Source organism: Apteryx mantelli, chromosome 1, assembly GCF_036417845.1.
Source record: "Apteryx mantelli isolate bAptMan1 chromosome 1, bAptMan1.hap1, whole genome shotgun sequence".
NCBI classification, from domain to species: domain Eukaryota; kingdom Metazoa; phylum Chordata; class Aves; order Apterygiformes; family Apterygidae; genus Apteryx; species Apteryx mantelli.
The window spans coordinates 33,584,243-33,597,046 of NC_089978.1; the positions used below are offsets into that span (position 1 = coordinate 33,584,243).

The following is a 12,804-nucleotide window of genomic DNA, read 5'->3' on the forward strand; positions in this document are numbered from 1 at the left end:
TATTCTTTATTACTACATTACCTGAAATTACTCTGGGTATTTTAGGCAGATTAAAAAAAAAATAGATTATTCTCTTTAGAATCACAGGACAGCATAGGTTGGAAGGGATCTCTGAAGCCCTCTGGTGAAGATCTCTGGTCTTACACCCCCACCCCCAAGGCGAGGACAATTTTGAAGTTAGATCAGAGCCTTGTTCAGTTAAATTCTGGATATCTCCAAGGAAGGAAATTCCACAACACTCTTGGGTGACCTTGTCTAGTGTTTCACCACCCTCATTGCAGAGTTTTTTCCTTTTATCTAATTGAAATTTCCTTCTCTGCAACTTGTGCCCACTGATCATTTTTTCCACCACGCACCTTTGAAAAACCTGGCCTTATCTTCTCTGAGACTTAGGCAGTTAAAGACAGCTATTAGATCCCCTCAGCACTCTCTTCTCCAAGCTGAACAAACCCAGGTCTCAGCCACTTCCTCATACAGCTTGTGTTGCAGTCCATCAAGAAGCCCTCCACTGAACTCACTCCAGTGTCTCAATATTTTTCCTTTTATTTTATTTTTTTTTTTTACTAGGAAGACCAAAACTGGACATAGTACTCAAGTACTCATGGGTATGGTGTCATAAGTGCCAAACAGAGGAGAACATTCACTTCCCTTTATCTGGCAGCTACACTCTTACAAATGCAGCCCTGTAAGCAGTTGGCCTTTGACACTGCAAGGGCACACTGCTGACTCATGTTGAACTTGGTATCAGACATGCAGTATCAGTATCTTTCCTGCAGACATGCTGGCTAGCTAGTCAGGGCCCAACCTGTATGCCTGCATACATTATCCTGTCACAGGTGTAGGTCTTTGTATTTGCTGTTGAACTTCATGAGATTTCTGTCCATCTATTTCTCCAGCTTGTCAAGCTCTACCCTCCAGCATATCAACTGCTTACCCGAAATTGGTGTTATCTGTGACACCATTAAGTTACCTTTGCCCATCAATACTACTTAAAAATATATATATATAAAAATATACATATATATATTGTTTTCATGGATTACTTCATAAATTAAGGAACATTTTTTGTATACGGGATATGTATAGAAAGTTACACATTTGAAAAAATTCTCAAAACCATATTCATAATCTGTTATAAAAAGATTTATATAAATTAATTTAAAAAAATCCCCCCTTCTTTTAAACCACTAATTTTCATGTTGGGAGACCATTCAATGTATATCAGGCTGTAATTTTTTGATGAGCGCAGCTTGCATCTACAGCTCTGTTTCTGTTGAATGGTACTCAATTTGAGACAAGAATCAATTAAAACTGACAACTCCAATAAGCACACCCATCCCATTTCAGTTTTGTCACCACTGAAGAATTACTTTCATAGTCATCCATACAGTAGCAGACAATTGGTTCTACTTAACATGTCAAAACTGCTGAATATTTATCTTTAGAGCGACAGAATCAACCGATGTTTTTTGTGGGACTCTATTGCCCAAGAGTACATAGTGAATCACTGTTAAGATGACAAAAATCTAAAGCAACTGCAGATGCACACAAAACCAAACTGTTCAAGTGGAGGAAATACAAAGATATGTATTTGAAGCAAAAAATTGTATGCAGAACAATTTCTGTAAAAACAAACCCTTCTAATGAAAAGAGGGGAATGAGCCTGTGAAGTAGGAGTACCTGTGAAGTCTCAACTAAACTCTAATATAACGTAAAACAATTCAAAAGCAGAATATACTAACAGATATAACTATTCAATAATAATGATTAACTTTATGACTTACTGACATATACCCCATTTCTGGGCTATCTTGTACAGCACAATTTCATGGTTTGGAGTTTGCTTCTTTTACTAAAAGACCCAATATACCAGAGTAAACTTTATTCATTCAGAAAGTCTCCTTATATTCTTCCAAATAAGCCTGATCTTTTAGCTTCTGTCATGATGCCTTGACTATGGTCAAACTTCTCACAAGAAATGACAGAACTTTCGTTTCAGGACACAATATTTCAGAATGGGGGGGGGGGGGGAAGGGAGGATAGTGCATGTAGTTCAAGGTCAAAAACATTAATCCAGTAACACCTAATATTAATAAAGTGAAGAGAGATCTAGATTATGTCTGCATGATCATGCTTGACATGGTGAAAAATCTTGTTCTGCTTTTCACTGAGAGGATTAGCTATACCAACACACAAGGGGAAAATCCCTAGGATACTATTTTTAGGAACAATTGGGGACTTGCTATGTACTTGTGATAACTCTTAAAAGAAATATAAAAAGTTGCATTGATGCTGCTGACTAGATTACAACCATAAGAATCATGTGACTGCACATTTTACAACAGTTTGTTATTGCTCTTTCCATCTTCTTTTCCATCACCAGTAAGTCCATCCCATCTAATTCCTACATTGTTTCTTTTTGGCATCATCTGAGCTTGTAATTGGTAATATACCATATTCACTCAACTTCTCTGAAACTTTGGCAAGATCTGTTCTGTGCAAAAAATCAACAAAACAAAGTAAGGTTAATCCAGGTATTAAACAGGCATGGGCTCAAGGTAAAAGAATGAAGATCTAAAAGTCATCTTAGTTCTACAGTAAACAGAACCCCTTTTAAATATTATTTGGTAAGGAGAAAAGTGAACCTTCTTGCCTTAAAAATAAATAATACAAGACATATTATTTAAAAGACAAATAATTTTGGAATTAGTCATTCTATCGAGCTAATGATCTAAGAACAAATAATCTTGTAATTCAGTTGTGATATCAAAGTCACCTACCATGCTTTCAGGATTTGTACTGCATTTAGCAGCGCAGCTACCTCAACCCCTCTTCACCACAGAATGGGAGATCTCAACAGGTTCAGGCTCACAATGTTCCTTGCTGTAAAGGTTACCATCTTCGTTTTGACACAAACAGGTGTCAAACAAACACAGCCACCTAAGTACTAGCTGTGTAACACAGCCCCTATGGAACCACACACAGCAATTTTTGCATCAGGCCCTAGCTTCTACATACATGAGCCAGTATTTCTCGTATGTTCAGATCTTCAAGTGATGAACTATTCATTGCATTTCAACTATCGTCTACTTATACAGAAGTGCCTGATTTTATCTGAGTTTGTCCAACTTCTGCTTCCAACTAATAAGTTTACTTACACTTTTTACTCGCTAGATTCAAAACTTCTCCAGATGTAGAAAACAGTTTCTAGACCTCTCTACCTCTTAAGCCACCAATTCATCCTTTCTGATGAAATTAAAATAAATGTCAACACCAATTCTCCCAGCAGAAGACTTGCTGTTTAACTGTATGTCATTCAGGTAACTTTTTCCCACTGTCCTTCGCCATTTTTACAACACCCTTGCTGAAGTATAGACATCTGACTAGGATAAAGCACTTCAGGAATGGTCTCAGTAATGTGATTTGCAGAAGTATATTGCTTCATTTTTCCTCTTTGATATTCTCCTACTTACACAACTTTCCCAATGAAAAATAAAAAGAATATGCACCATAATGACAAATCCACATTCTACCAACATCCACATACCTCACGTAGCTGTTCCACAAGCTCTCTCTCTTCTCTCATCTGCTCCATTTTCCTTCGAATTGTAAATTGTGGGTCTATTGATTCCAAATTTCTCTGTGGTCTTAAGAACACTATGATTTTAAAAAAAAAACATATTTTAGTTTAAGAACAAATGCCTTGATTTACTGATGTCCAAATTAAGCAAAATCCTCAGGCACTGTCTCCAGCAAAAACTGTTAGAAAATTTCTCTGTCCTCAGGATGACAGATAAATCTGATCTTGGGCTGCAGTCATAAATGTGTATTTTCTAGATATTTCTCAGAACTGCATCATATGTTATCAATAGAGTGAATACGTGATAGTTCAACCAAATCCTGATCTAGACAAGCAAGTTTTGTCAGATGATTAAGCACTGGCATTGTCTCTTAGAGATTCTGATCTGTAGAAAACTGTATCCAACATGTGAGGAAATACCTCTTACTCTTTTTAAGCAGAGCCCTCTCCAGCAAGATGCTGAGCTGTCTAACTAGCTGCGATAGGTGTCTTCCTAGACAGGACAATAGCTGCTTATTAGAGACTGGCAATACTCAGGAAAAAAAAGTTCAAGGGTTTGATTACTAGGAATTTAACATTAAAGCCATTTGGTAAGTTTGCCTACTTTAAAAAGTTGTATTGCAAATGCAGCATTGCACAAACTCTTCATAGCACTCCCTTCCACCAATCCTAGTTCTGTGATTTATACCACTTCATCCACAAATGCACACACAGGTCCTTCGAGTAAGTGCGTGAAGTCTTTCTATATAGGTACCTCTACACTTTTTTGTTTTGTAATCAATGACTGCTTTGAATGGTTCTGAAGAACAGGAGGATGTATGTTCAATTATAGTTTCACAAAATGCAGTGGTCACCTGTTTGTCACTCATGGATAAATACTAGGCCAGCTTGATTATTATGAAAAATGATACGGCTTAAAAGAGAGAAGCATCCTGTACTACTACTCTCCTGCCTCTCTCCCTTTGAATGCAACACGACACCCTAAGTACCAATTAATACTATGGAAAGTGCAAAGCCTAGAAACCTCTGATTTTATACAGTTAACTGCTCAGTTCCAACTCTGTTAATTTAAGCCTGTTAAAGATTCAGATTTCTCTCCTGCTCACCTACTGCTAGAAAGGAGCAGCCCACTAAATACACCAACTGACTTACATTAGTCTAGTTAGACAAATTTGTTACAGACTGGGGCTTTTTTTTGTGGGTTGCCTAAATTTGCTGTGGACAGGAGTCAATCCAGACTGTTGCCTCAAATTCAGCAGCAGGCTTCTTTACCTTTTGAAGGAAGTTAATTCACAGACAACTAAATCCATTAATATCCATATGCATTTTCAAACTACTGCAGACTTTGCTTTAAGTTGCTTTGTATTATATATTTGTGTGCATTATTTTCCCACCTCAGAATAATTAGGCCCTTTGCTCTAGTTATGGCTGCTAGGATTGCAGCAAATGAGCCTGATTGCCAGAAGCTAAGGATGCCACAGACCTCCACTGGGTTACTCTGCTATTCCTCCTCTTTGTTTCACAGTCAACAGGGGAAGTGGAAGGGAAGAAAGTAGTGTCTGGGATGACTGCAACTTACTGAGATTTCAGAAAGAAAGATAGGATAATCTTTGGGTTGATAAGAAATGAGACAGAAGAGAGCAGTCTTATTTTCTAATAGGCAAACCAGAAAATTGGAAGTGCAGAAATTGCCAATTGGACCTACTATGAGAGTAAAAAATGATGAGTTACTCTAACTGTAAGAAAGGTACACTGAGGTGTAAATGTAGCACCATTAAAAATTATTGACATGCCATAAGTTTTTATTTAGGTTGTGGTTTGGGTAACAAGCTGAATTTTTAAAAAGTCAGTCCTCAAAATATGCAAAAAAATAAAAACCTGAAGTCTTGGCAGAAGGAAATTTCATCTGTGTTCTGACAGAAAGTAAACTTGTTAATGAAGCCCAAAAAATCAGTCAAGGGCCAACATATAAAACCATAAACTCTGGCATCAAGGACTCGGAGGGAGAAAAAAGCAGGGGTTCTGTGGGAGAAATTCTCTGAAAACCTAGATAAGTCTAGTCATAAGGCATTTTACTTAATCATAGGCAGGCTGGTTAAGTAACAAAGTTATTAATCTAAGCTACTTCTCCAGCCGAAGGGAAAGACAGATACCACCTGAGGGCAGTTCATCACACAGGCACTAAGCGCTCTTTCCCTTATTTACTACAGAGGAGCATAAGGCAACATGTTGCTGACATATCCTTAGGTACTGAGGCAACAGGACAGAATAAATTATGGCCAGAGTTACCAAACTTACTTCCTTCTGCTACTTGATCCACACACACAGAGCTATAACTTTCCATAAGGAACTGAAACTTGCTACGCTGCCATTAAATTAATAATTTCAATAATTTAAGTCTGTTTGGTAAACAAAATGGTTTTTAAATGGAACACCCAAATATTACAGTTTTATGTAGGTAAGCTTTATCCTTTAGTCCTTAATATCATCAACCCCACCACTGACATAGTGGGAGAGTTTCCTGGAGAGAACGTACAGGACAGAACTACAAATGACAACTACAGCTCAGTCGTCCTCTCCAGACACACTACATAGCTTCACCAGAGGCATCACTGAGAAGCATTTATTCATAGACACACACATGACGAACAAAAACACTCTTCATGCTGACCTACAAATAACACGAGTAGCAAAGCCATGCCTTCAGATGCAATAGGTCCACAGCTGCACTGCTACTTAATCTTTGCCTCTGTAGAAGGGACTGCAAGTGTGGTACAAACTTCTGTTTCCAAAGCACAGTGTATCAACACACATGTACTTCATAATATTTTGCAGAGATATATGTGTGACTATGACTTCCATATATGCACATACCCAAACACACAAAACTCGTCACTCTAGCTGCTGTAACTACTGTTATAAACTGTAACAGTCCATAAACCTTATTTTAATTATGCCATTTCAAAAGCACTATCTTGATCTAGATTATTTTACACTTTACCAATACACTATTTTTTTTGATGAAAGAACTTAAAAATGGTGTAAAGTAATCATTTTAGAAATATCTAAAATGATACTTACCAAAGAACATAAGAGAGCTACAATGCAAACAAAATCAACTCCCAACTTTGCGAAATGTAAAGACTTTTACCACAGTACTTCTATTAAACTCCAGAGTTGTTCTGAGTTTAAATGTATACCCTTGCATTAATAATTCTGTAACAGGTTATTGAAGATTGCTTCTAACTTTATAAGTGGTAAAACAAACATCTCTTACCACATTTATTAAAAACATGGGTTCCAATTTCTAAGTAAAGATTTTCATTTTAGAAATAGTTCATTGTACAACTACAATAATATGGCTATGCTTTCCCTCACAAATAAAATATTTGGATAAAAATGTACTCAAGGAGTAATATCATATTTAAATGGTGTTACTAAGTCCACTGCAGCAACATTAGCAGCAACAATTTTTCACATAATTCTCTATAAATACCATTATTTCAGATTTACATTCAATTTGGCAAGTAGCACAGAGTATTTGTCATGGCCTTCGTTCAGTCTGGCCATAGTTATCCTTGCTTAGACTTTTGCTAAGTCACTGCCTACGAATGTCCTGACCATAGTTCCTTCAGATTTCAGACTGCAAAAATCTGTTAAGAAAAAGTAAGTAAGTATCAACATTATTTATTCAATTCTATTCATGAATAAGACATGTTCCTCCAAGAGGAAACAGGAAGGTTAATCTCAAGGAAATAGGAAATTGCCATGAAAGTTTCTAAATGAAATAAGTAAAACTGATTTACAAATAATCAAAAGCATTAGTTATAAAAGTTTCAGCTGCATACTATATTTACAGAAAAATGTTCTGAAACAGGAAGTTTTGGCAGTGCTGACTATTGCTGGTTTCTCTGTATTACACATTTTCCAGCAAGGGGAGCCCGTATCTCACATGAACACCTGCCTGAAGGCCTAATTTTCCTTTTTTCAGATAATAGTACAGAGTTTCTGCTTTCTGAACTCATGCCTGGTCAACCTAGGTTATTAGATAATGCCTGTTCCAATAATTTTTAAAATTATTTTATGCATGTCTCAACAAGTTAAATAGGTAATAATTAGTAACTCATGGTATATACTCTGCATATTGCAGTAAAAGACAAACTTCCTTGTAAAAATTTTAATTACACAAATTTACTTAGTTACAATGCACCTACATACACTATTTACAGCACAATTCAAGGAATTTAGTATATCCCAAATACTTAGTTTCACATTATCCATTAGGTAGACAACTAAATGATTTAACCTGCATCTACAAATATTTGACAAAAAATATTGGACTAATGACAAGCAGCAATGAAGTCAAGAAGAAAGTTTATAGTAAGATTTCACTTTGATTGATGTATTCAGTCCAAATTTATTTAAGTAACATTAAATTTAGTATATACAGTAATTTGTTAAACAGAAAGCGTCTCAGTGGTATGGATATTAGTCTTGGGAGACCTGTCTTGTAAGCCTTATAATCTCTCAGAAACTCTGGGTTTAGTCTCCACTATTACACAGTGTTGTTGCTGGAGAGTTACATTAGGATTATGAAGTATTAGGATATGACAGTGATGGATGGCATTTCTGTAGGAAAGGCGACACCTGCAAGCTACACAGGGCTAGTGCATGGAGCAGAGCAGCAGCCCGTGAACATCTGTACTGCTAAGCCATCGCTCCCAGGCACAGTTTTGGTCTGTGCAAACCACCTCTCTTCTAAACAATGTTTGAGCACAGTTCGGGGACTAGCACAGGTCAAGGACATTCCCAAAAGGCAGTTTAAAGGCAGCCATCCTGTTTTAGAAAGTAAGAGTATTTAGGTGCTTGAGTTATGCTGTGCCAACTAACCTCAGTGCCAGAGAATGGTCTCTGGTCCATTTTACTTACTAGTACAGATACTGCGCCTTAGACAGCAAACTCTAAAGAAAAAAAGGCAACGATTTTTTTAAAAAGGATTGTAAAAGCTGTTTCTTTTTGTAAAAGCTTAAGGTAGTAAAAAATAATATTTGCAGTTAGCTTAAGATCTAAATGACATGAAAGATCTACCTATTGCAAATGGATATGCACAAACCCGTCTCTACAGCTCTCACTTTATTTACAAAAGTAAACAACAGTGGCAAATCTGGAGTAATACAAATCTTGTTGTTTACTGAACTCATTAAAAAAAAATATAACTAAGCTTAGGGCTGTATTGTCAACTGGTAGAAACTGGTGTAGTTCCACTGGAATTTATAGAACAGTTTATGGCAACATGCAGAATTTTTATATTTAAGACCAGGAGACTTACAGTCTCTTCTGCCAGAAGAAAAAAGAAAAAAGTAGAAAATGAGAAAATGAGTGTGAAAGCCCATCAAATTACACCAGAATATTTTTTTTCCCACCATACTCTGCAGATGTAATTGACTATGCAACTTGCAAGGCAGGAAACAAAAAAAAAACAAAAAAACAAAAAACAAAAATCAAGCCCTTTGTAGAAAAACCTCACTATTCAAAGCCAGGCTGCCATGATAGAATTTGTTAACACATATACAACTTAATGAGGAATAACTTTAACACTTTTTTTTTTTTTAAACACTAAACCCCACCAAAAAAATAACACTTGAATTTTAATACATGAGTGGAAGGTGTAATCTTGTTAAATTTAAACTTGATTGAGCAAAATAGCTTTCCAGCATAATTTTCACTCTACTGTTTGTCCTCAGCTTGCCTGTAACAAAAGTTTTGCTAATGCAATTCCCTATTATCTGTTAGAGAATTTTAAAAATTATACCATTTACAGTATTTTCAAATTTTGATCATTAAAAAAAGTGCATTAGTGGGATAAGAAAAGACAGACTCTATAATGAAAACATATTTTGAATGTTGCAAATATGGTACTGAAATTATAAGACTTTTGTAATGGCTTCCTATATACACTGAAAACAAATTTTTGTAATTGGGGGAACGCTGTAGTTCAAGATACAATTTCTATCCCTTGTACATGTGTTTCTCATTTACTTTAGTGAGCCCATGAGGTTCTAAGATTACTACTATAATTACTAGAATTACAAGCAGGGGGAAAAAGACCCCCTGCTAAAATATAGAATAAGCTGTGGGCTGTCTTCTACCTACCTACATATTACTCTAAAAGCATTATACATTTTTCTTTCCAGTACTTCAAAGACTAGCACAGAAGAAATCTGTGACCTCTAGGAAGTGTGGTGACTGGAAAATATATTTTAAAGCTTTAATTAAGATTGTATAGACAAGGTTTAGCAGCTTACCATTTGGATTTTATTTCCAACCATAATTCTGTAGATGCCACCAGACTTGAAGGTAATGGGTACAATGAAAGAGCAAAGGATCTGAGTAGTTTAAGGGATTAGGTTAGCAGACTGTAAATACTGTTGATTATTTCTAAAAACAAAACAGTCTGGAGAAAAATAAGAATCTAGGATTTATATACTACAAAAAGAAAATTAACTCATAAAAGTTATTTGTGAATTGACCAGCATTTCATGAAGAAGGGAAACAGCTTAAAAGAGTTAATATGCCTTACTAACCTATATTACAAAGCTATATTCAAATTAAAAAAAAAAAAAGACTTTTGCTTGTTGCTAACAATCATTCACTAAAAAAAAAAATTTTTTTTAATTAGAAAGCTTGTTTGCCTTCAGCAATACACAGCTTGTCATTCCATTCCAGCAAAGGTGAGCACTCAGATGCTTTAAGTGATGTATCTGGCAATGTTGTCAGCCCCTACCCATTTCATATGTTGAAGAGCATCATTTCTACAAACAAGCAGAATGCTCCAAATCCCGAGATCTCAGCATATGATGTATGGACAAAGGAACAGAATTTGCTGCATCAGAAAGGATCAGAATCAGAAAGCCTTGCCAGACCTGATCTTCAAGATCAGGTTTGCAATACTTAAGTGAAGAAAGCAAAAGCAAAGCATAGAAGAAACAGCACTTAACAATAGGTATAAAAACCTCACACAATCCAATTTTTATGCTTGTTTCCATTTAAACTGTAGACATAGAGTGTAAAGAAAATCTGTTCAGGGATCTTCAAGATAACTGTTCAACAAACTATGATTGAAGAATACCATCTAAAGTTGTCTCATCCTTCAAAAGGAATCTTATTCAACAGTCTCAGAAGCCAGACAAGTGGGAGTATTTGCTTTAAAGACAACTGGAAAGAACAGATTTCTTTTGTAGTCTGCTTCTAAAGTTCCAGTATACTCAACAAGAAAATCACAGACATCCTGCTTTTAGCATTCTAAACACCTGCAAGGATCATGCTTTACTTTTTTCGATGCAAAGAATTTTTTTTATAAAAAGGAAGATGAATACTACCTTCTGGGTCTACATCTCAAATTAGGTTAAATTCTGAATGACCACCCCTATACTTCAAATGTCTCAAAATTCTACAATGCTGAAGTTATTTTGTTTGTTTTTAAATCAACGTCAGTGATGGCATTGGTAGGTATGATCCATTTCCAAGAAAGTCAGATACTACAGTATTAAACTGCACTAAAATTAAAAAAAATCAAGTTGCTATCATTTTGAGCATTCAGTACATTGAACTGATAAATTCAAATACAACTGATGCAAGCCTGTAATGGCCAAAGGAACTCTCAGAAGTGTTCTGTTCCAGGCTGCCGAAATTCTTTAAACCATTAAACATTCATCAGCTGCACTGTATTTTGGCTACAGTCTTTACGGATATCTGCACTGCATGGGACTCAAGGAACACAGGGTAAGTTCCTGAATGTGGTCCCACAATATACAATGTCAGGTTAAAGCATAAGTAGTATTCTCTGGCAGCAAGCACAACCTGACAGGGTTGATGAGAAATCTGAAGGGCTACCAGGGAACTGTAAATGGCTTCTCAAAATTGGCAGTGGTATTTTGCACATATAAAAATTAAGAACATCTCATTTTTATGAATATGTTATTATTCATAACATTTATGATACAGGGAGTGCTATGTTTCTCATTCTTCTTTCCAGATAGGAAAAAATTTGCAGAAACATTGTTTTCTTATGATAATTATGCTTTGCTGAGCTGACTTAGTAAAATTCTCAATAGCTTTCACTATCAGAAAAATACAATATTAAGTTCAGTAAAATCAGCTATGCGAGTCTCAATTTCCTCAACTGTCAACAGGATAGTGCTGCATGTGTCTTTGCCAAAATGAAGAAAAAAAGAAGAAAACGGGGATATACTGATTGATTTTCGCCTGGAACAAACTAGTTTTGGAGGAAGACCAAACTACATATTGAATTTTTTTTTTTAAATCTTGACATTCTACAAACAAAATGCTGCACTGTTAGAAGCATTTTTACCTCTCCCTCTCCCCCGACAGCCTGTTCATCCACGAAACATCAAGTTCGCTTAGCACCATCATGACAATAAGATTCAATTTTCCAACTTATTTTTATCACAGACTTCTAACATTGTGTACTCACTTCCTTTACAGAGCAGGTTTCTTATATATGCCGTCTTTTCTGGTTTTATAACCCAGAATACAGTGGCAATAGCAAGTATTGCCAAGCAATGAACCAAACCAAGAACGTAGGCATTCTCAACTAAATGCAGGCATTTATCATTCAAGATTTGTGTTCTTGGTTTCAATCGGATGTTTTAGATTCATCCCAGCTTTTGACAGTTTCATTGCCTTCCAACACCTAAACACCATTCTATTTTGGCAAAACTGGAAGAACAGCAGTTCTACTTTAAAAATAAAAAAGTACGTCTACACATGAAATATTTATAAACGGTTTAATTGTCTAGTTTCTGTTTCTTCCATCTGACATTTAACTATTAATGCAGCATAAAACCTCAACAGCCCAAACATGGCCAATTTTCTCTTGCTTTTGCATCTTGTGTCAAGACTCAACCTACTACAATAACGTCTTGGAGAAAAACAAAAAAAAGCAAAACAAAAGAAGCATTAGTCATGTCCACTAATGTACCTGGGTTCACTATGCACAGAGAAGTTTGACAGATTACTAACAGTTTCTGTTGGATGGACACCACTCTTTTCGCTTATCTGATTCTTTCAGCTTTGTTTCTAACTCATGAAGCATTGACTTCACAGATTCCTTTTGTAATTAAATTAATTATGCATCTGCACCAATAACTGCAGATGGGAACATGACATTTTAATTAACAAAATCGGTATTGATCAAAAAAGTC

General features: G+C 35.8%; 1 protein-coding gene across 2 annotated transcripts in view; it reads right to left on the minus strand.

The window, feature by feature from the left end:
* LRCH1 (leucine rich repeats and calponin homology domain containing 1) overlaps positions 1-12,804 on the minus strand; it is a 143,136-nt gene that overhangs the window by 24,697 nt on the left and 105,635 nt on the right. For both annotated transcript variants that reach the window (XM_067292212.1, XM_067292204.1), the window contains one exon: positions 3,548-3,657. In XM_067292212.1, coding sequence (XP_067148313.1) covers positions 3,548-3,657 — 110 coding nt within the window. The remainder of the gene's footprint in view (positions 1-3,547; positions 3,658-12,804) is intronic.